The 23,016-nt window shown below is 46.4% G+C and overlaps 2 protein-coding genes across 4 annotated transcripts; one reads left to right on the top strand and one right to left on the bottom strand.

Moving 5' to 3' along the window:
• Nucleotides 1–1,068: 1,068 nt before the first annotated feature.
• On the top strand, nt 1,069–15,818 carry LOC106588819 (stathmin-2). Of its 3 annotated transcripts, none has more exons than XM_014178269.3 (5): nt 1,069–1,231; nt 14,073–14,168; nt 14,445–14,620; nt 15,179–15,370; nt 15,628–15,818. In XM_014178269.3, the coding sequence occupies exons 1-5, from the start codon at nt 1,213–1,215 to the stop codon at nt 15,685–15,687; spliced, it is 543 nt and encodes a 180-aa protein (XP_014033744.1). In that variant the 5' UTR covers nt 1,069–1,212; the 3' UTR covers nt 15,688–15,818. The 3 variants fall into 3 exon arrangements, with proteins under 3 accessions (XP_014033744.1, XP_014033745.1, XP_014033742.1); XM_014178270.3 differs by having other exon boundaries at nt 14,448–14,620; nt 15,628–15,817; XM_014178267.3 differs by having other exon boundaries at nt 14,442–14,620; nt 15,628–15,816.
• A 3,078-nt stretch (nt 15,819–18,896) lies between these two features.
• On the bottom strand, nt 18,897–22,547 carry LOC106588818 (hairy/enhancer-of-split related with YRPW motif protein 1). Its single transcript, XM_014178266.3, has 5 exons — nt 22,147–22,547; nt 21,858–21,933; nt 21,652–21,735; nt 21,339–21,420; nt 18,897–20,963 (listed from the first exon to the last, which is right to left on the bottom strand). Exons 1-5 carry the CDS (start codon nt 22,230–22,232, stop codon nt 20,206–20,208), a joined length of 1,086 nt encoding a protein of 361 aa, XP_014033741.1. The 5' UTR covers nt 22,233–22,547; the 3' UTR covers nt 18,897–20,205.
• Nucleotides 22,548–23,016: the final 469 nt, after the last annotated feature.

Below are 23,016 nucleotides of genomic sequence, written 5' to 3'. Positions count from 1 at the left end.
TTGTTTATTGATGTGTTCATGCAAGGTTCATCTGCATAAGAGTCCATGGTCTCAGCATGACTCCCTGCCTAAATAAAGGTTTACAAATACATTTAAAACACTTAAATAGCAGAAAAAGTCACATGAATTTCACATGTGAAATTAAGGTAATCACATGTGACTTTTCCTAAGAGTAAAAAAAAAAGAGCATATCCATTTATTATAAAGTTTACTTTTGTTTTCCTAATTCATAGCCCACTCTGGTTGATGGCTGAAGTGAAGGTCTTGGAACTAGTAAAGTAATTGTCTGCTGACATCAAATGATTGAAGAGGGAACATTGTGGAGAGGTCATTCACAATACGATTCTGTCAGATAGGCCTACTATAATATTAGGGAAAGGGAAAAGGACAGGGGGATACCTATTCAGTTGTACAACTGAATGCATTCAACTGAAATGTGTCTTCTGTATTTAACCCAACCCCTATGAATCATTACAGGTCTCAATTCTGGATAGGATACTTTATCATGCAATCACAAAGGCATAGGAGGAAGACGTGTTACTGTGAAGCAGAAGGCCATTTAGCCACTACACTTATAAACTAGATATAATTGTATTCCAATAAATAAGCTAGTGAGTGCCATTAAAACATCAATGTCAAAATGTCACAGGTAGGGCCTATGTGTTACCTTGTAATTATGTCACACACGAAACATTAGGCCTATACATTGTGGTCAAGTTACGTTTCATTTACCTTCAACGTCTATTTCCATTAAGTTAAGCTATTGGGGGGCTGCCTCTCTCGCTGATACCGTTTCAACACCATGGACAAGAGCCATTAGGACAGGTTCCATCTCTGACAATACTTTTTTTTACGGGTGGCACCATTAGAGAAAACAAAGAGGGATAACACCCACCCCATCACCTTTCATAGGGGCAACTTGAGCTATCCTACACACAGGAACATTAGAGGAAAAAGCGACCGTCTCTTGCCTTGGAAATGCGCGTCAGGGACCGCGGTAGCCAATCTGCTTGAGCACGTATAGACGCTTGTAATTCACCAGCCCCCTTGCTGTCTCGCGCAGTGCTCTCTTTCCCCACATAGCAGTGTTCTTGCTGACTCAGTGCCTTGCTCCCTTTTCTCGCCAAGCACCGACCAGAAACTGCGACGCACGCTCCCTCCAGTAGCCTATAGCCCACTTCAGCAGCACCAACGCCGCACAAACCGACAGACATGGCTAAAACAGCAATTGGTAAGCTAACGATTTACCGTTATTTATCTGTGTTTTGGGGACGAGTTGACAGTCACAGAGCGTTGGGTGGTGAATCTGCATGAGGCTTTAAGGATGCTGTGTGAGCATGCAGCGGCGACACCCTTGGCACAAAAGACTGCCAAGCATTTATTAAAGGGAGCGGTCAAAGTCTGTCGCACGTCAACAAATATTGTAGTTTTAAACTTGCAAATGGATGCAATCATTTTGCTTGTGTTTACATTGAGCCTGAACTGTACGCATTTGTTTTTTCTTTCATTCTATATCAAGAGGGTCGATTGATAACAGTGGGCTACAGTTTAGGATTAAATAGCCCAATAACATTTTATTATAGGGATATTCAATCTCCCTTTTTACATTGTGCGTAAAGCGAATACATAGCCTAGATTGAAGAAATCCTATGGACACATTTACTGTAGATTATTCGAGCAGGATAGACGCTCTTGTGGATGCTGGCTGACGCACCTGCCGCTGTAGACCAACACATGCTCATACAACAGCATAATGCAGAACGACCGCACCCAACATCACGGTCTCTCTCTCTCTCCTCACCAGCCCAGAATTAGGCTAAACCTTTACAAATACTATTATAGGGACTGGGCCGCTATTTATTATAATCGTATGCTCAATCAAATTGAATGATGAGAGGAATGCATGAGAAGAAAATAATCTCTAGCCGCACACTTTGCATCAGAGCAAAAGCTGTCAGGTGAAGAATTACGACCTGCAATGAAAATGAATGGACGTTTGCAGAATTCGATTTTTTTTCTTCTCGAATCTATATGGATACTAATCATATAGTCACATGTATTCCTAGTGGCCGATGATTGCCCTGTCATTCAATGTATGATCTAAACATGTCTATATGGTTCTATGAAGGAATGGACGGAAGTGAAATGTGTCATCATATTCCTGGCAATTTCATGGCTGGTCTTGATATCATTTTTATTGCATGGCTCGGCCTGATTTGCTTACAGCCAGTCATGATACATGTTTTAAGATATTTGGGAGTATAAATAGCATAGACCTATCCAAGATTGTCTAATGCTTAATAATGGAGCACTTTCATGCGGATTTAGGGCCCTTTTGAGTGAGTTAAGACCCGTCTCTATGGCGACGACGGCCAAGGGACTACTTGTATTCCGGATGACTAGGTCGGTGATGGATGGATGGATGAGGGTGCAGACAGAGAGCAATACATTTAACTGGGTCAGGTCCTGAAGTCTGCCTACACCTGCAGCGGGCTGTTTCGTTATGTCTCGGCCTGGCCGCATAGTTGTTAGTTCTGTTTTTTTGTATTTTATTATTGAGTTGTAGTCAGACACGGGGCGAGTGGGATGGGCCAGACACCCGGGGCACACGATCGTCATAGACGTCGTCAATGGGCGCAAGGGCAGGCAGGGCCGCAGGCCGGATTAGTTGAGGTTTGGTTATGTACCATACTGTCAATGACAGTGATTGTAATAGAAATAGAAATGTGTCCTTGCTGTTTATAGAAGATTCAATAAGAATATGTTGCCTACAGCCTGGGATCAACGCATTTTTAGCAGACAGACAGGCAGAAAGGCAGGCAGACAGACAGGATATTTGACAGTTGTGGGCGGCATACACAGCTTCCTCCCAATGGCATATAGTGGTAGGCCTATTAAATGACAAGCCAAAATGGAAATGTATGCTCTCTGCCCACTTGGCTAATGATTTGGCTAGGGACATCAAACATGCTTACGTTAACGTACATTAAGATCCTTGTTCATTTATAATATATACAGGGCCTACTGTGTGATCTCTCAGATAAGCCCATGAGTTAGGTGTGGCTATCAGATATCTATTCCCCATTCTTTGTGTTAAGGGGCCAAAGCTTTCTGGAACAATGGCGCCCCCCAGAGGTCATAGCCTCTGCAGTGTCACTGAGTGCATCCTGAACCCAGTTCTGCCTGAGTCACTCCTGTGACTCTTGTTGCCATAGAGCTGTATTCATCACTTCTCAAGGCCCATCAACAGTTGTAGAATAAAATGTTTACGAATTAAGCAAAAGCTGGAATCAAATATCCCAGCCAGAGAGGGGAGGCTATCATCAGCAATGTCACTCAGTTAAAATAATAATTATATCCTAATCAAATCAAATCAAATTGTATTAGCAATATGCGCCGAATACAACAGGTGTAGACCTTACAGTGAAATGCTTACTTGCGAGCCCCTAACCAGTTAAACAAAATACGGATAAGAATAAGAAATATAAGTAACAAGTAATTAAAGAGCAGCAGTAAAATAACAATTGCGAGACTATATACAGGGCGGTACCGGTACAGAGTCAGTGTGCTGGGGGAACCGGTTAGTTGAGGTAATATGTACATGAAGGTAGAGTTATTAAAGTGACTATGCATAGATGATAACAACAGAGAGTAGCAGCGGTGTAAAAGGAGGTGGGGGGGGGCAATGCAAATAGTCTAGGTAGCCATTTGATTAGGTGTTCAGGAGTCTTATGGCTTGGGGGTAGAAGTTGTTTAGAAGCCTCTTGGACCTAGACTTGGTGCTCCGGTACCGCTTGCTGTGCGGTAGCAGAGAGAACAGCCTAAGACTAGGGTGGCTGGAGTCTTTGACAATTTTCAGGGCCTTCTTCTGACACCGCCTGGTATAGAGGTCCTAGATGACATTAGGCCTAGATGACATTACACTAAATAGAGAACATGACTCCTTGGGTGTGGTTATTAAAATAAAAAAAAATAGGCTCAGGCTTATTGTTCTGTTGTTTGCATTTCAGTGTTCAATAATGCATACTAATGTCTGAAACCTCCCTCGCTGATAATATCCTCCACCTACCATCCCACTCAATAGCCCATTTCCACTGTAGTTCTACATTAATGCTGTAATTACACAACTGATTATATTGTCGTCTAGAGGCTGGGTTGTAAACTAAATGATGAGCTTTATCCGACACACACACACACACACACACACACACGCACACGCACACGCACACACAGTCAGGCTGCTGTTTTAGCTTATTGGGCCCTGGAGACCTGTAAGGCCCCAGTATTGGGTTAGGTAGGAGGGACGGGCAGAACAGGACAGTATTGGGTTGGGTAGGAAGGATGGGCAGAACAGGACAGTATTGGGTTAGGTAGGAGGGACGGGCAGAACAGGACAGTATTGGGTTAGGTAGGAGGGACGGGCAGAACAGGACAGTATTGGGTTGGGTAGGAAGGATGGGCAGAACAGGACAGTATTGGGTTAGGTAGGAGGGACGGGCAGAACAGGACAGTATTGGGTTGGGTAGGAGGGATGGGCAGAACAGGACAGTATTGGGTTAGGTAGGAGGGACGGGCAGAACAGGACAGTATTGGGTTGGGTAGGAGGGACGGGCAGAACAGGACAGTATTGGGTTAGGTAGGAGGGACGGGCAGAACAGGACAGTATTGGGTTAGGTAAATCAACTCAAATCTAATTTATTTATATAGCCCTTCGTACATCAGCTGATATCTCAAAGTGCTGTACAGAAACCCAGCCTAAAACCCCAAACAGCAAGCAAAGCATGTGAAAGAAGCACGGTGGCTAGGAAAAACTCCCTAGGAAAAACTCCCTAGAAAGGCCAAAAACCTAGGAAGAAACCTAGAGAGGAACCAGGCTATGAGGGGTGGCCAGTCCTCTTCTGGCTGTGCAGGGTGGATATTATAACAGAACATGGTCAAGATGTTAAAATGTTCATAAATGACCAGCATGGTCAAATAATAATAATCATAGTAGTTGTCGAGGGTGCAACAAGCACGTCCGGTGAACAGGTCAGGGTTCCATAGCCGCAGGCAGAACAGTTGAAACTGGAGCAGCAGCACGGCAAGGTGGACTGGGGACAGCAAGGAGTCATCATACCAGGTAGTCCTGAGGCATGGTCCTAGGGCTCAGGTCCTCCGAGAGAAAGACAGAAAGAGAGAACGAGAGAATTAGAGAGAGCATATTTAAATTCACACAGGACACCGGATAAGACAAGAGAAATACTCCAGATGTAACAGACTGACCCTAGCCCCCCGACACATAAACTACTGCAGCATAAATACTGGAGGCTGAGACAGGAGGGATCAGAAGACACTGTGGCCCCATCCGATGATACCCCGGACAGGGCCAAACAGGCAGGATATAACCCCACCCACTTTGCCAAAGCACAGCCCCCACACCACTAGAGGGATGTCTCCAACCACCAACTTACCGTCCTAAGACAAGGCCGAGTATAGCCCACAACAATCTCCGCCATGGCACAACCCAAGGGGGGGGCGCCAACCCAGACAGGAAGACCACGTCAGTGACTCAACCCACTCAAGTGACGCACCCCTCCCATGGACGGCATGGAAGAACACCAGTAAGCCAGTGACTCAGCCCCTGTAAAATGGTTAGAGGCAGAGAATCCCAGTGGAAAGAGGGGAACCGGCAAGGCAGAGACAGCAAGGGCGGTTCGTTGCTCCAGCCTTTCCGTTCACCTTCACACTCCTGGGCCAGACTATACTTAATCATAGGACCTACTGAAGAGATAAGTCTTCAGTAAAGACTTAAAGGTTGAGACTGAGTCTGCGTCTCTCACATTGGTAGGCAGACCATTCCATAAAAATGGAGCTCTATAGGAGAAAGCCCTACCTCCAGCCGTTTGCTTAGAAATCCTAGGGACAATTAGGAGGCCTGCGTCTTGTGACCGTAGCGTACGTGTAGGTATGTACGGCAGGACCAAATCGGAAAGATAGGTAGGAGCAAGCCCATGTAATGCTTTGTAGGTTAGCAGTAAAACCTTGAAATCAGCCCTTGCCTTAACAGGAAGCCAGTGTAGGGAGGCTAGCACTGGAGTAATATGATACATTTTTTTGGTTCTAGTCAGGATTCTAGCAGCCGTATTTAGCACTAACTGAAGTTTGTTTAGTGCTTTATCCGGGTAGCCGGAAAGTAGAGCATTGCAGTAGTCCAGCCTAGAAGTAACAAAAGCATGGATAAATTTTTCTGCGTCATTTTTGGACAGAAAGTTTCTGATTTTTGCAATGTTACGTAGATGGAAAAAAGCTATCCTTGAAACAGTCTTGATATGTTCTTCAAAAGAGAGATCAGGGTCCAGAGTAACGCCGAGGTCCTTCACAGTTTTATTTGAGACGACTGTACAACCATCCAGATTAATTGTCAGATTCAACAGAAGATCTCGTTGTTTCTTGGGACCTAGAACAAGCATCTCTGTTTTGTCCAAGTTTAAAAGTAGAAAGTTTGCAGCCATCCACTTCTTTATGTCTGAAACACAGGCTTCTAGCGAGGGCAATTTTGGGGCTTCACCATGTTTCATTGAAATGTACAGCTGTGTGTCGTCCGCATAGCAGTGAAATTTAACATTATGTTTTCGAATGACATCCCCAAGAGGTAAAATATATAGTGAAAACAATAGTGGTCCTAAAACGGAACCTTGAGGAACACCGAAATGTACAATTGATTTGTCAGAGGACAAACCATTCACAGAGACAAACTGATATCTTTCCGACAGATAAAATCTAAACCAGGCCAGAACTTGTCCATGTAGACCAATTTGGGTTTCCAATCTCTCCAAAAGAATGTGGTGATCGATGGTATCAAAAGCGGCACTAAGATCTAGGAGCACGAGGACAGATGCAGAGCCTCGGTCTGACGTCATTAAAAGGTCATTTACCACCTTCACAAGTGCAGTCTCAGTGCTATGATGGGGTCTAAAACCAGACTGAAGCGTTTCGTATACATTGTTTGTCTTCAGGAAGGCAGTGAGTTGCTGTGCAACAGCTTTTTCAAAAATGTTTGAGAGGAATGGAAGATTCGATATAGGCCGATAGTTTTTTATAATTTCTGGATCAAGATTCGGCTTTTTCAAGAGAGGCTTTATTACTGCCACTTTTAGTGAGCTTGGTACACATCCGGTGGATAGAGAGCCGTTTATTATGTTCAACATAGGGGGGCCAAGCACAGGAAGCAGCTCTTTCAGTAGTTTAGTTGGAATAGGGTCCAGTATGCAGCTTGAGGGTTTGGAGGCCATGATTATTTTCATCATTGTGTCAAGAGATATAGTACTAAAACACTTTAGTATCTCCCTTGATCCTAGGTCCTGGCAGAGTTGTGTAGACTCAGGACAATGGAGCTTTGGAGGAATACCCAGATTTAAAGAGGAGTCTGTAATTTGCTTTCTAATGATCATGATCTTTTCCTCAAAGAAGTTCTTAAATGTATTACTGCTGAAGTGAAAGCCATCCTCCATTTGCGAAGGCTGCTTTTTAGTTAGCTTTGCGACAGTATCAAAAAGAAATTTAGGATTGTTCTTATTTTCCTCAATTAAGTTGGAAAAATAGGATGATCGAGCAGCAGTGAGGGCTCTTCGATACTGCACGGTACTGTCTTTCCAAGCTAGTCGGAAGACTTCCAGTTTGGTGTGGCGCCATTTCCGTTCCAATTTTCTGGAAGCTTGCTTCAGAGCTCGTGTATTTTCTGTATACCAGGGAGCTAGTTTCTTATGACAGATGTTTTTAGTTTTTAGGGGTGCAACTGCATCTAGGGTATTGCGCAAGGTTAAATTGAGTTCCTCGGTTAGGTGGTTAACTGATTTTTGTCCTCTGACGTCCTTGGGTAGGCAGAGGCAGTCTGGAAGGGCATCAAGGAATCTTTGGGTTGTCTGAGAATTTATAGCACGACTTTTAATGCTCCTTGGTTGGGGTCTGAGCAGATTATTTGTTGCGATTGCAAACGTAATAAAATGGTGGTCCGATAGTCCAGGATTATGAGGAAAAACATTAAGATCCACAACATTTATTCCATGGGACAAAACTAGGTCCAGAGTATGACTGTGGCAGTGAGTAGGTCCAGAGACATGTTGAACAAAACCCACTGAGTCGATGATGGCTCCGAAAGCCTTTTGGAGTGGGTCTGTGGAATTTTCCTTGTGAATGTTAAAGTCACCAAAAATTAGAATATTATCTGCTATGACTACAAGATCCGATAGGAATTCAGGGAACTCAGTGAGGAACACTGCATATGGCCCAGGAGGCCTGTAAACAGTAGCTATAAAAAGTGAGTGAGTAGGCTGCATAGATTTCATGACTAGAAGCTCAAAAGACAAAAACGTCATTGTTTTTTTTTTTGTAAATTGAAATTTGCTATCGTAAATGTTAGCAACACCTCCGCCTTTGCCGGATGCACGGGGGGTATGGTCACTAGTGTAACCAGGGGGTGAGGCCTCATTTAACACAGTAAATTCATCAGGCTTAAGCCATGTTTCAGTCAGGCCAATCACATCAAGATTATGATCCGTGATTAGTTCATTGACTATAACTGCCTTGGAAGTGAGGGTTCTAACATTAAGTAACCCAATTTTGAGATGTGAGGTATCACAATCTCTTTCAATAATGGCAGGAATGGAGGAGGTCTTTATACTAGTGAGATTGCTAAAGCGAACACCGCCATTTTTAATTTTGCCCAACCTAGATCGAGGCACAGACACGGTCTCAATGGGGAAAGCTGAGCTGACCACGCTGACTGTGCTAGTGGCAGACTCCACTAAGCTGGCGGGCTGGCTAACAGCCTGCTGCCTGGCCTGCACCCTATTTCATTGTGGAGCTAGAGGAGTTAGAGCCCTGTCTATGTTCGTAGATAAGATGAGAGCACCCCTCCAGCTAGGATGGAGTCCGTCACTCCTCAACAGGCCAGGCTTGGTCCTGTTTGTGGGTGAGTCCCAGAAAGAGGGCCAATTATCTACAAATTCTATCTTTTGGGAGGGGCAGAAAACAGTTTTCAACCAGCGATTGAGTTGTGAGACTCTGCTGTAGAGCTCATCACTCCCCTAACTGGGAGGGGGCCAGAGACAATTAATCGATGCCGACACATCTTTCTAGCAGATTTACACGCTGAAGCTATGTTGCGCTTGGTGACCTCTGACTGTTTCATCCTAACATCGTTGGTGCCGACGTGGATAACAATATCTCTATACTCTCTACACTCGCCAGTTTTAGCTTTAGCCAGCACCGTCTTTAGATTAGCCTGCCCCCTGGTAAACAGTGTATGATCGCTGGATGATTAGTTTTAAGTCTAATACTGCGGGTAATGGAGTCGCCAATGACTAGGGTTTTCAATTTGTCAGAGCTAATGGTGGGAGCCGTCGGCGTCTCAGACCCCACAACGGGAGGAGTAGAGACCAGAGAAGTCTCGGCCTCCGACTCCGACTCGCTTAATGGGGAGAACCGGTTGAAAGTTTCTGTCGGCTGAATAAGCGACACCGGTTGAGCATTCCTACAGCGTTTCCCTCCAGAAGCCATGAGAAAGTTGTCCGGCTGCGGGGACCGTGCGAGGGGGTTTATACTAACGTTACTATCTGTACTTACTGGTGGCACAGACGCTGTTTCATCCTTTCCTACACTGAAATTACCCTTGCCTAACGATTGCGTCTGAAGCTGGGCTTGCAGCACAGCTATCCTTGCCGTAAGGCGATCGTTCTCCTGTATATTATAAGTACAACGACTGCAATTAGAAGGCATCATGTTAATGTTACTTAGCTTCGGCTGTTTGAAGTCCTGACGAACCATGTCCAGATAAAACCTCCGGGGTGAAAAAGTTGAATGAAAAAAGTTGAGTGAGGGAAAAAGTAAAAATATACGGTAATGAAAAAGTAAAAAACCGTAAGGTAGCAAAGTAAGATCGGCAACAAAACGCACAGCAGCGTAAACAAGTCTGCAAGTTGTGACCGGAGGAGGGATGGGCAGAACAGGACAGTATTGGGTTAGGTAGGAGGGATGGGCAGAACAGGACAGTATTGGGTTAGGTAGGAGGGACGGGCAGAACAGGACAGTATTGGGTTAGGTAGGAGGGACAGGCAGAACAGGACAGTATTGGGTTGGGGTGGAGGGACGGGCAGAACAGGACAGTATTGGGTTAGGTAGGAGGGATGGGCAGAACAGGACAGTATTGGGTTGGGGTAGAAGGACGCGCAGAACAGGACAGTATTGGGTTGGGGTAGGAGGGACGGGCAGAACAGGACAGTATTGGGTTGGGGTGGAGGGACGGGCAGAACAGGACAGTATTGGGTTAGGTAGGAGGGACGGGCAGAACAGGACAGTATTGGGTTGGGTAGGAGGGACGGGAAAAACAGGACAGTATTGGGTTAGGTAGGAGGGACGGGCAGAACAGGACAGTATTGGGTTGGGGTGGAGGGACGGGCAGAACAGGACAGTATTGGGTTAGGTAGGAGGGACGGGCAGAACAGGACAGTATTGGGTTGGGTAGGAGGGACGGGTTAAACAGGACAGTATTGGGTTGGGGTAGAGGGACGGGCAGAACAGGACAGTATTGGGTTAGGTAGGAGGGACGGCAGAACAGGACAGTATTGGGTTAGGTAGGAGGGACGGGCAGAACAGGACAGTATTGGGTTGGGGTGGAGGGACGGGCAGAACAGGACAGTATTGGGTTGGGTAGGAGGGACGGGCAGAACTGGACAGTATTGGGTTGGGGTGGAGGGACAGGCAGAACAGGACAGTATTGGGTTGGGGTGGAGGGACGGGCAGAACAGGACAGTATTGGGTTAGGTAGGAGGGACGGGCAGAACAGGACAGTATTGGGTTAGGTAGGAGGGACGGGCAGAACAGGACAGTATTGGGTTGGGGTGGAGGGACGGGCAGAACAGGACAGTATTGGGTTAGGTAGGAGGGACGGGCAGAACAGGACAGTATTGGGTTGGGCAGGAGGGACGGGCAGAACAGGACAGTATTGGATTAGGTAGGAGGGATGGGCAGAACAGGACAGTATTGGGTTAGGTAGGAGGGACGGGCAGAACAGGACAGTATTGGGTTAGGTAGGAGGGACGGGCAGAACAGGACAGTATTGGGTTAGGTAGGAGGGACGGGCAGAACAGGACAGTATTGGGTTAGGTAGGAGGGACGGGCAGAACAGACAAGTATTGGGTTGGGTAGGAGGGATGGGCAGAACAGGACAGTATTGGGTTAGGTAGGAGGGACGGGCAGAACAGGACAGTATTGGGTTAGGTAGGAGGGACGGGCAGAACAGGACAGTATTGGGTTGGGTAGGAGGGACGGGCAGAACAGGACACTATTGGGTTGGGGTGGAGGGATGGGCAGAACAGGACAGTATTGGGTTAGGTAGGAGGGACGGGCAGAACAGGACAGTATTGGGTTAGGTAGGAGGGATGGGCAGAACAGGACAGTATTGGGTTGGGGTGGAGGGACGGGCAGAACAGGACAGTATTGGGTTGGGTAGGAGGGATGGGCAGAACAGGACAGTATTGGTTTGGGGTGGAGGGACGGGCAGAACAGGACAATATTGGGTTGGGGTGGAGGGATGGGCAGAACAGGACAGTATTGGGTTAGGTAGGAGGGACGGGCAGAACAGGACAGTATTGGGTTGGGTAGGAGGGATGGGCAGAACAGGACAGTGTTGGGTTGGGTAGGAGGGACGGGCAGAACAGGACAGTATTGGGTTGGGGTGGAGCACCAGGCAGAACAGGACAGTATTGGGTTGGGGTGGAGGTGGAGGGACGGGGTAGAACAGGACAGCACCAGTGCAAGAGGAGGAAGAAGAAGGGCTGAGGGGGAGGAAGAGGGGGAGGTTATTGATGATCTGGGGTCTCATGCTGATGGATTACAACAGGAAACGTAACACCTGGCTCTGTTTCCGTGGTGAGGAGGAGATCTCCATGGGGATAAGAGAAGATGTTCAGTGTAGATCTTGCGGTAGAAATGAGAAAATAATTTTCCTTCGAGAGTCATATACAGAAAAAGGAATGTATTTGTTTGCTGTAGAATTGTGTGGTTTTAGTTCACCATAATAGAATAGCAATGTTTAGTTCAGAAATGTATTTAATATAAAGCTATATTACATCACATAAGGACAAGGCCCATATTGAATCACTTCAAGTAAATGTGTTGACAAAGTTCACTAAACAACAAAACACACAACAGGGAAGGGTAAGACCAGGGTAAGACCAGGGTAAGACCAGGGTAAGAGCAAGTTGACACAACTACCTGCTCATTAACACTTAACCTACATTATCTGCTCCACTAATCCACCATTTGTTCACATCACTGACAAGATGTCCTGAAGGGAAAATGGCTGCTGCCTGTGGTTCCCGGCACACACACTGCCCTCTTAATGACGACGTGACAGCCAACACAGACGCCCACACACACACATGCACACCTACACCCACACATGTACACTCACAACTGCACCCGCACAAGCACACCCACACCCAGCCACACCCACCCAGCCACACCCACACCCACACCCACACCCACCCACCCACACACACACACACACACACATTTAAGCAGATGCACACACACGCACATCCGTCCAGTGGGCCACCAGTAGAGATGGTCTGGTCCAGTAAACAAATTAAAATCCCCTCCACTACCTCAGCGAAATCAGCAGCATCCATTTGCTTGCCCTGAGGTCCCTCCATCCCTGTGGGAGTCAGCCAGCCCAAACCAGCCCTCCTTTCATCCTCTTCACCCCCCCTTTAATCTTCTCTTCTTCACTATGGGAGGGGTTAACCGAGTACTCCTTTTCTCCTTCTCTTCTGGGAAGGAGGGGTTAACAAGAGCGTTAACACAGTCCTCCTCTTCTCTGCTCTGCTCTCTTCTTCTCATCCCCGCTTTCATCTTCTTTTCTTTCTCTTCTGCGAGGGGTTAACAAGCCTATCGGAGAGTCAGCGAACTATTGCTACATGTGAGAGTTGATCTGATTGCCCGTGGCGTCTGCTAGGCTGAGAGCTGTCTGGTTGTGCAGTACCACTGCTGTGGGCACTAGCTACATGTCACTCAAACAGACAGGAAGACAGGGAGAGGGTTTGGCTGGTTGAGCAACAGCAGAGCGGCAGTAGGCACTAGCTACACTTCTCTCCTCCATGGAGAAGCTGTCTAACTGTAAATCTCAGCCTTATTTTGCTCAGCTTTGACTCCCAGCCAGGGAAATCAGTCAGTGATCGATGTAGCAATTTTCAGCCCTGCAGCCCACAGCGTGTGGTGGATGATAGATCATAGAGGCTTGGGTGCTGTTTGGCACGTTGAGGTGCCCGGCTGGACTCTGACTGTGCCTCCAATACACACTGTACTGAACACTACAGCACAGCAGCCAGGAGGACGAGAGCCAGAGTGTTTGTTGCAGTATGATACAGTAGTTTTCCCATCTTTGCTGGCTGCCTCATGGGAATGCTACATTAGGTTCTAGTCCCAATTTGGGTGCCAAAGCTCAGAACCCTAGCCTGGAATCCTAAAGTGAAATAATATTGAAATAGAACAATACAGTTTGGATTCCAGGGTAGTAGATTTTGGCAACATTAGCCATAATCATTCAGCCTCTAGGTGCTATCCCTGCTGTTAAATGACTGTTGGATGTTACCAGTGCTAGCTACGGACTGGGCAAGGAGGGTATCTTGCCTGCTAGCTAAGTAAATCAATTATATGCTGCAATGAAATGCATAGCTAATGATGAATGGAGAATGAATGCTGTGGGGAGGTGGTCAACCGTTCAGAACATATGAGGACACAGCAGACACCCTCTCACACAAGTATGTACACACACAAACATACACACACACAGCCATCCCACTTCCCTTCAGTCTGCACAAACAAAGCTCCACAAAATGGGGCTTAGAAACCTCAGGCTGATTCATCTCACTAGACCGCCTTTGATGATTATGTTTTTCTTTTCTATTTAGGGATTTGCTGAATATTTATTTTCCTAAACATCTAAAGATGGCGATGCCATGTGGGATGATCATTTATGAGGAGGAGAAAGTGGGTTAACGATGTGTGTGTGTGTGCGTGTGTGTTCCCCACAGCATACAAAGAGAAGATGAAGGAAATTTCTGTCCTGTCTCTCCTCTGCTCCTGCCTGTACCCTGAGGCACGCAAGAACCTGGTGGGAGAGTTCCAAGGTAAGCAGAAGAGTCATCTGACTTTTTTAGTGTTTCAAATCACTTTCAACTTACTGTAAAGGCAACGAAGAGGCTATTTTTTGTCTAAGTGAAAGTTTGATTGGGGTAATATTAATACTACAAAGGCAGCGATTTGAGGTTTCTTTGGGTTTCCTCCATCTGTCCAACTTCTAACAAACACACACACACACACACACACACACACACACACACACACACACACACACACACACACACACACACACACACACACACACACTTCTCACCTTGCAGTAGCAGGCATGGAGGTGAAGCCCATCAACAAGCGTGCCTCTGGCCAGGCCTTCGAGGTGATCCTGAAGCCCCCCTCCCCGATGTCGGACGCAGCCCACAGCGTCACCTCGCCCCCTAAGAGGGAGGTCTCTCTGGAGGACATCCAGAAGAAGCTGGAGGCCGCTGAGGACCGGAGGAGAGTGAGTCACCATCTATCAGTTTCCCTTAGCATAAGCCGACAACTTAATTCCAAAACTGAATCACACTGAATCATGCTGGTAAATTACACTTGGGACAAACTTTGTCCTAGCTTACTTGTCTTAGCCAATACCTTAGCTTGTCTTACCCTATACCTTAGCTTGTCTTACCCTATACCTTAGCTTGTCTTAGCCTATACCTTAGCTTGTCTTAGCCTATACCTTAGCTTGTCTTAGCTTATACCTTAGCTTGTCTTAGACTATACCTTAGCTTGTCTTAGACTATACCTTAGCTTGGCTTATACTTTGACTCCTACACTTATTTTATTATTACTAAGAAATGAGTACATTCATCAGGCAAAGTAACGATACTAAAAGTAACTCTTCCCCTCTCCTTCCAACCTTGTATCTTGGCCTCCACCTGCATTCTATTCTGTTCTATTCTACTTTATTCTATTCTATTCGGATTCCTTATTCTATTCTACTTCATATTATTCTACTCTTTTCTACTCTACTGTACCCTACTCTATTTTACTCTACTCTATCACGTCCCCTCTTCAGTCCCAGGAGGCCCAGGTTCTCAGGGCCCTTGCGGAGAAACGGGAGCACGAAAGGGATGTGCTGCTCAAGGCCATGGAGGAGAACAGCAACTTCAGCAAGATGGCAGAGGAGAAGCTGACCATGAAGATGGAGCAGATCAAGGAGAACCGCCAGGCCTACCTGGCCTCCATCATGGAGCGCCTGCAGGAGAAGGTGAGAGGAGAGCTTGGTGGGAAAAATTGTAGGTGGAGACAGCAAGACCAGGTGAATGGAAGGGGTACGATGTGATAGGTAGGGGCTGGTGGCATCATTCAAGGATGAAACACTGCCGATTGTAGTTAAACATGTCAGCTGAAAGGGGGAGGACAGTAAGTTGACAGACTTGAATCAGAGCGTCTCAGGGCAGGGTCAGTATTAAGAGGTTTCTGGTATGTCCAATATGGCAGCATCTCTCTCTGTGTTGTCCTCAGGAGAGGCATGCCCAGGTGGTGCGCAGGAACAAAGAGCTCAGGGAAGAGCTGACAGCGTGAGCAGATGAGGGGCGCCACCGACCATCGTACCCCCCTACAGCCACCCTTCCCCCCGACAGCCCCCCCCTGAGGGACCCCCAGATCCCCCTACTACTACAGCCCCCACAGCATCAGACGACCCCCCCCCGCCTTGAGGGAGGAGGATGACCAACCCACCCACCGCCAGCCCACACTAACAGCGTTAGCAAATGGGGGGGATCACAAACAAATATGAAAATGTCTCCCACTCCTCCCTATAAAAGAATGTTTGCTCAATTTCAAATGATGAAAAAGAAAGAAAAAGAGAAGCCAACCAAGTGAAAGTGGGTATTGTTTTTTGTAAATACTTCCTTTTTTGTTATATACAGTATGATAATACAGCTAAAGTATTGCAGTTTGCGATTGGATCATTTTCTCTATCTATGGATGTACTTTGTTGTTTAGTTTTTCTCGGAACAAAAAACGTTTGCAGTTTCTCTTGTACTATCAGGCTTCTGTGTTGTTGTGAGTTTGCCAGCTAGCTGACGTGTGTTTGCGGTGGTTATTTTCTGACCATGTCTGTGTCTGTCAGTCAGTCAGTCAGTCAGTCAGTCAGTCAGTGTGGGGATTATTAGAATGCAAGCTGCACATTGACTCCTGGAAGAGAGACTAGCTAGACTTCAGGAGACTTATTATAGCATTTATGAGCCGATTCTCTCCTGTCTGTCTGTCTGATCCCCCACTCTCTTACATACATTCACACACATGCAAGTGTGCGCACGCACGCGCACACACACACATACTTTCAAACACACACACACATTTTGTCAGTTGGGCATTGCAGGGGTCACATGACATCCCTGGCTCATACCATGATGTCACCTTTCAATCCCTCTCTCAGCATGTATGTACCATCTTAGACATGTAGATAATGTAATCGTGCCTAGAATGCTACAAACTCATATAGCAGCTAACATAGAGGCAATGGTAGATCCACAAGTTACATCCATGTACCACAAGCTTATGGGCCCTCTCATTTCTTTCACGTCGTACCAGAGAGGAACCAATGCCAAATGCTACTAGGAAGGTTTCACACTATATATGGAGAATCGTAGAATAACTCTCTCAATATGGAGAATGAATCATTGTACCTTCTTCTTAGTATTTAAACAGCTTTTAACTGGGTACAGCAGACTATGGCACACAAATGGCATAAACAGCTAAAGTAGGCAACATGTAAGCCAATCAACACATAGACTTCAAATATCAGCTAGATGATGTTAGATGTGTTAACATGACAATGGAAGACAGTGGCCATCTGCAAAGGGTGCATGCAAGTGTATACAGGTCAGGTGTGTGTGTGTGTGTGTGTGTGTGTGTGTGTGTGTGTGTGTGTGTGTGTGTGTGTGTGTGTGTGTGTGTGTGTGTGTGTGTGTGTGTGTGTGTGTGTGTGTGTGTGTGTGTGTGTGTGCTGGGGAGCACAGGGAGCACAGTCAGGAAGTTGGAGCTGTAAATCTGACCATCGGTCACATACTGATGACATCACAGCATCCTGTCCGTGGTGATGAATCTGCCTGCCTCTCTCTCTTCCTGTTTGTGTGTTTCCCCCCTCCACATATATCTTTGTGAGCAACCTGTGGTTAATAAAGGTTTGGGGTTCTGTGAATGATATTGGCTTTGTGTGCGCTTATTCTATTTCTGATGTATTGTCTTTTTAGCTTGGAAGAAGACTAAAATAATTCCATTTGTTTTTGAGCATGTCCAATTACAAATGCAGATTAATCTGTCACATTAATATTTGTTAGTATGTATTATTGTATTATTTCTATAATATAACTATGTTTATTACTCAGTCTCTGAATTAGTTTGGACAAATTTGAAAAATATGGACATGGCTAAGGAAAGCAAGTGATCATCCACAGTTGTAGAATCGCATATGACCAGCAGGTGGTGACAAAAGATTGCAATTGGCAGTGTTGTAACACCTTGACCCTTTACTATGAAGTAAATCCAGAATTGTCTGTAGGGTTTACATGAGACAATACTAGACCCTGTAGTGTAGACTCTTCCCCATAGTTACTGATGGGAATCACCTTACGAGTCTGGCAAACAAACGACAGGAAGAACGATAATGAGGATGGATGGAGACAGAGTGAGAGATAGAAGGAGGGAAAGGGTGTGGGAGAGATACAGGAGAGGAGCATATTTTGGCCGAGCGTTGACGAAAGGAGGAGGAGGATGGATGGAGACCGAGTGAAAGAGAGAGGGATAGGAGGGTGGGTGAGATAGAGGAGGATGATTTGGCAGAGAGTTGATGAAAGGCGGAGGAGGAGGAGGAGGCTCTGTTTTATCACTCCTCTGACGGGCGTCCCAGCAGCAGCAACAACAGTAACTTGGGGGAGCGTGGGAGCCAAGCACACCGGGAGGAGAGTGGGCTGCAACCATGGCTCTGGGACAAAGCAGTACTGTGCTCTCTCTTCTCTCTCCCTCCTTCCTCTCCCCTCTATCCCACACTGCTCTCTTTCCCTCTCTTTCTCTCTCCCCTCTCTCCCACACCCCTATGTCTATCACACTCTCTCTCTTTCCCACTCTTTCTCTCTCTCTCTTTTCCCACTTTCCCACACTGCCCTTTCTTTCCCCCTCCTCTCACTCTCTTCCCTCTCTGCCTCCCACACTACCCTCTGTTTCCCCTCTCTCTCCTCCTGCCTCCTCTCTCCTTTCCTCCCTCTCTCCCTCCTCCCTCTCTTCCCACGCGGTAGGGCCAGCCAAGCTGCCATTGTCCAGGACATCCCCTCGTTGTTAATCGCTTCCTGTACACACAGAGAGGCAATCAAGAGACCCAGAGGCTGTGGCTGATACCGGGCGTCGACTGTCTCACAGCACAGCAGAGAGCAGCATAGGGACAGATAGGGACATGGACAGACAGGGACTGGAGCAGGGAACATTACCACTGTTACCCATGGAGAGCAGTGTGGAGTCAAAGTCGATATTACTACTGTTAATCACAACGATATCTTCCTTTATCTAAACAGACTTCGGAAATGTTGGATAATGTTGGTGAAAGATTGATCTAATAATTAAAATAAATAAGGAAGAGAATCTCAACAGTTCCAGGCAGTCATATTATCCAAATATGGATATAAATAGGGAGGGTTGAGTTTTGAATATCAGAAGTCCTTATTAAAATGTTTCTTTCTCCACACGGTCTCAATCGCAACATAGTTTGGGACACAGAAGGAGCAAACAATGGATTTCATTTTCTCATAGCTTTTTATTGCAGATAAGTCACACAGATAGATAAGTGAAGGACGGAATAGAGTACCTCACATGCCGTCCCAGCACTCTCTCTCTACATATATCCCATCTCTAGTGTACATACATACACACAGTATATCATTATTAGAAAGCTGAGAAATCAGATTTGTCAGCGCTTTTTTTATACAAAACACTTATGTACAAAATCACTTATGAGGTTTGGTAAAAATACACATCTTACAAGAAGGGGATGCTATTACTGTCACAGACTCGCCATGGAATCCACAGAGATATGGTCGGAAACAATCTAGAATTGGACCGTATAGGGAATATGTAGTCTAGATATCTCTGAGCAATGACTACATAGAGGTACAGGGATACTGCAGTGTGTCTGAGCGATTGTTCCTATTGGCGTCTATGTTGAAAATTTATTTATTTTATTACACCGATTCCAATTGGTTCCATACGTCTCAATAGCTGCCCGCTCAGCTCGCTAAGACAGTATGTTGTTTAATGTTAAACAATTGTACAGCTACCACTTTTTCACTGCAATCGGCTAATAATCAGAAATATTGGGTCTTGTGACCTCTGTAGACATCACGTCAAAGGACATGAACTCTTTGTTGTCCTCACCCTTGACTCATGACTGTAAATACATTACTTCAGAGAGATTTTGCTGCGATAGAAACTCACACAGAGAAGGCAAATCAAACGAATGTAAAACAAGAGGCTTCCGGATAAATTCTAACAGTCAAACAAACACCTGGTTTTAGTTCTTCCAGTCCATAAAATGCCATAAAAAGGGCACCACCAAGACCTCCCTCTCCACACCTCTCCCTCTCTCTCTCTCGCTCCCTCTCTCTGCGAGATAAAAGTACAGTCCAGGGCTCAATGGGGAAACAAAGGGGGCAGTTTCGCTGAGAACTTGATGGGCGACTGATTGACAGCCTGACCATCTGTGAAATCTTCCCCTTAAAGGCTGAACACACTATGGGAGGAGAAGTAAAGCCCACTAACAGACAACACATAGATAACTCAATATTGTTAATTAAACAATCACTTTGTTTGCTCTCTTATAATTGTTTCCCTCTTTCGTCAACATCATAGAAAAAATGCAATTTCTAAGAAAATAAAAAATAGTATTCCTATAGCTATCTCCTTTATAGAATGTTGATATGGTATGATCTTCTTGGCCATGGAAAGGTCCAGCTCAGCTGGTGAGTTCAGTTCAGTTCATAGTGATGGTGCACTCTCTAGCCATCTACTTGGTCAGTTTAGTCAGTGTGGAGGGGGGTTAAAGATAGTTCAGAAAGCCCCTATCTCCATGCCCCAGGGCCGGTAGGGCTGCTTCCCCAGGCTGGCTTGGCTGGAGGGGGTGTGGACAGGGGGGCTGAGGGTGCCGGGGGACAGCAGGGGGAAGGCACTGAAGGGGAAGGGGAACGCCGATAGGGTGGAGAGTGAGGACAGGGAGAGGGGAGGGGAGAGCTTGGAGGCTGCAGCGGCTGCAGCAGCGGCTGTGGAGGTCACGGTGAGGTTCAGCCCTGGGGGGAGGGGGGCAGCACTGGGGGGGGGACGGAGAGGACCCCCCTGGGCGTGACTGTGCTCAGAGAGGGGGGCGGCACCGCTAAGCCTGCTGGGAGCATGGCCATGGGGCGAGGAGCGAGGCTCTCTCTCTATCGGCGAGGAGGAGGAAGAAGAGGATGAAGAAGGAGTAGAAGAGGAGGATGACGGAGAGCTGTTGGAGGCGCTGCGTGGTAACGATAACGTCGCCCCCTGCTGGTGTTGATGGTGCTGCTGCTGGAGGAGGAGGTGGTGGGCCAGGTGGGCGGAGGGGGGAGACCCAAAAGCCGAGCCCCATGCCAGGTGGCCCAGCCCGGACACAGAGACGGAGTGGGCCTCTCTCTGGGAGGCGTAGCTGTTCAGGTGGGAGACCAGACGGATCCGCAGGGGGTCAGTGCTGTCCAGGCCTTCCATAATGCTCAGGTAGCGGGCCGTCTCAGCCAGACATTCCCTGAAACCCAGACCCCGGTAGTCCGAGGCCAGGGCATGGGCATCAAAGTAACCTGGAAGGGAGAGATGGAGAAGCAGGGTTAATTAAGTGTTTTCAGACAATACTACCAAACAAGTAGAGCGGGAATAAAGGAAGTCTACTGAAGTCTACTAATAACAATGAGTGTGACAATCCAGGAAGATAGTTCAAGTTAGCAAAGAAACTAAAGCAGGTGTCTTGTGCTATGCCTGTCTGACTTATTAAAATATTTAATGAGATGCACATAGCTTGAGTTTACAGAACAACTCAGTGAAGAGAAAGATATTATACAAATCAATAACTTTACAGTCAATCAATATTATGGCAGTTCAAAAATATTGTTTCCTTTCATGATACAGTAATTATTTTATTATGGTAATTTATTGTAGTACAAACGACTCCACCACACCTTTTCCTCCAGCAGCATGAAGCATCTTCAGATGATCCACGGTCATCTGCAGAATCTCTGCTTTCTCCAGTTTAGCTGAACCCTGAAGGATTTCGGGACAGAAGGCACATTAATTAAACGAATAAAAAGGTATTGAATATCGTTTAAATCATTAAAGATATATACTGGAAATTATTATTCGTTATTTTCTTAAAACATGTGGAAAGACTATAAACTGTAACTGTTCTCTACCAGTTCAAAGCACGTTGATGTATCCTGTCAAACCTTTTGATAGGGCGATTGTTTTACGCATGACACAGGGATCGGACCTTACCTGCTTCTCGAACGCGCTAGGGACCAGTCTGCGCAGCTCCGTGAGGCTGTTGTTGATTCTGTCACGGCGACGTTTTTCAATGATCTGTAGGAGAGATGAGCGATTGGAACATTCAGTCACTGAAAACATTTTAGAATTTAGTTGGTGTAAAAACGTGCGTATTACACACTTTTACGCACGACCAGTCTAACAAGAAATGTACTCACTCCTCGACGGCGCTTCCTCGCATTCACTTGAGTTTTTGTTGCTGGAGACATCGGCCCAAGGGGAGAACTCATGTTCCTGAAAGAACAACACATTCAATTATTGTATTAATGTGCGTTACTAACGCACATCAGGCCTCGGAAAAGACCAAATTGCTAAATATATTTTCAAAATTTTGCACGTCTTTTCTTATAAACAATATCAAAGCAATACAGCTGTAAGACCCTTGGAGCGTGGTTCGGAACATATAATAATAATGCAATGAAACGAAAATATTGTACAAAATCTTACCCATTTTCATCGGCACTCTCCTTCTCAACCTCAATGTTCTCGTCCAGCTCGCTGTCCGAGGAGCTAAAATCGTGATTCCTTTTCATTTTTATCCGCTGTTGTGTTTCCTTCGTTCAGAGTACAATACAGTATGGTCCAAGTCTTTCAATTCTCCGACTCTCTGTGCGTCTATCAGCTATGCGTCGAGCTCATCCGTTTGAAGGACCAAGCTTTCCCACGGTATCATTTCTACACCACTGCCAGCCAGAAGGGGCTTGGCATTGCACCATAACTAGCCAATTATAAGTCAGCTATGGTTTGAGTGACAGCACAGTTGCAAGGGAACTCCACGGCCTAAACACGCCCCACTCCTTTGAATGATTTTGACAGGGGTCCAATAGACTTTCGGTCCGTGACTGTCAACCCCCCTCCCCTCCCGAGTACTGTGGCTGTCTGTCCCGGTTGTGAGGAGTGGCTGGCCTGCTGTCACCACGCGCTTGCCGTGGGAAAGTTTCTTAGCCCAACGCTGATAACCAATCAGGGGCGACGGCAGTCTCCGGCGTTTGAAATGAATGGGGCAATTGGTCGGGGCGACGGGCGGTCTAGAGGCGAGCGTGTGAACCTGTAATCCAATACTAACTCATCTAAAGGACAGCCAGTGTTCAAGAGGAAACTATGAAGTCTAATCTTACCCACCGCGGACATGATGCACAGTAAAGATGCTTTAGGGACTGGAGAGGATGAGGACTTTGCCACACAAAAGGCATAATGCAATTAAAGGAGGCCAGCTTCTCCAGTGTGTCATCACCACACCACACCCCCTCTGGGTCCCAATAATGGCCACACTCCCAAATCATTTGACAGACATTGTTGTGTGTGTTTGTATATCCC

Source organism: Salmo salar, chromosome 27 (genome assembly GCF_965601325.2).
Source record: "Salmo salar chromosome 27, fSalSal1, whole genome shotgun sequence".
NCBI lineage: Eukaryota > Metazoa > Chordata > Actinopteri > Salmoniformes > Salmonidae > Salmo > Salmo salar.
This window is presented reverse-complemented; position numbering and strand designations above follow the sequence as displayed.

Coding starts and splice junctions, on each gene's coding strand:
- LOC106588819 (XM_014178267.3), top strand. Junction 14,169..14,441: donor CCTGGTGGGAGAGTTCCAAG/GTAAGCAGAAGA, acceptor CTCACCTTGCAG/TAGCAGGCATGGAGGTGAAG. Junction 14,621..15,178: donor CCGCTGAGGACCGGAGGAGA/GTGAGTCACCAT, acceptor TCCCCTCTTCAG/TCCCAGGAGGCCCAGGTTCT.
- LOC106588818 (XM_014178266.3), bottom strand. CDS start 22,232: ATGAAAAGGAATCACGATTTTAGCTCCTCGGACAGCGAGCTGGACGAG. Junction 21,736..21,857: donor CGAGGAAGCGCCGTCGAGGA/GTGAGTACATTT, acceptor TCTCTCCTACAG/ATCATTGAAAAACGTCGCCG. Junction 20,964..21,338: donor TCATGCTGCTGGAGGAAAAG/GTGTGGTGGAGT, acceptor TCTCCCTTCCAG/GTTACTTTGATGCCCATGCC.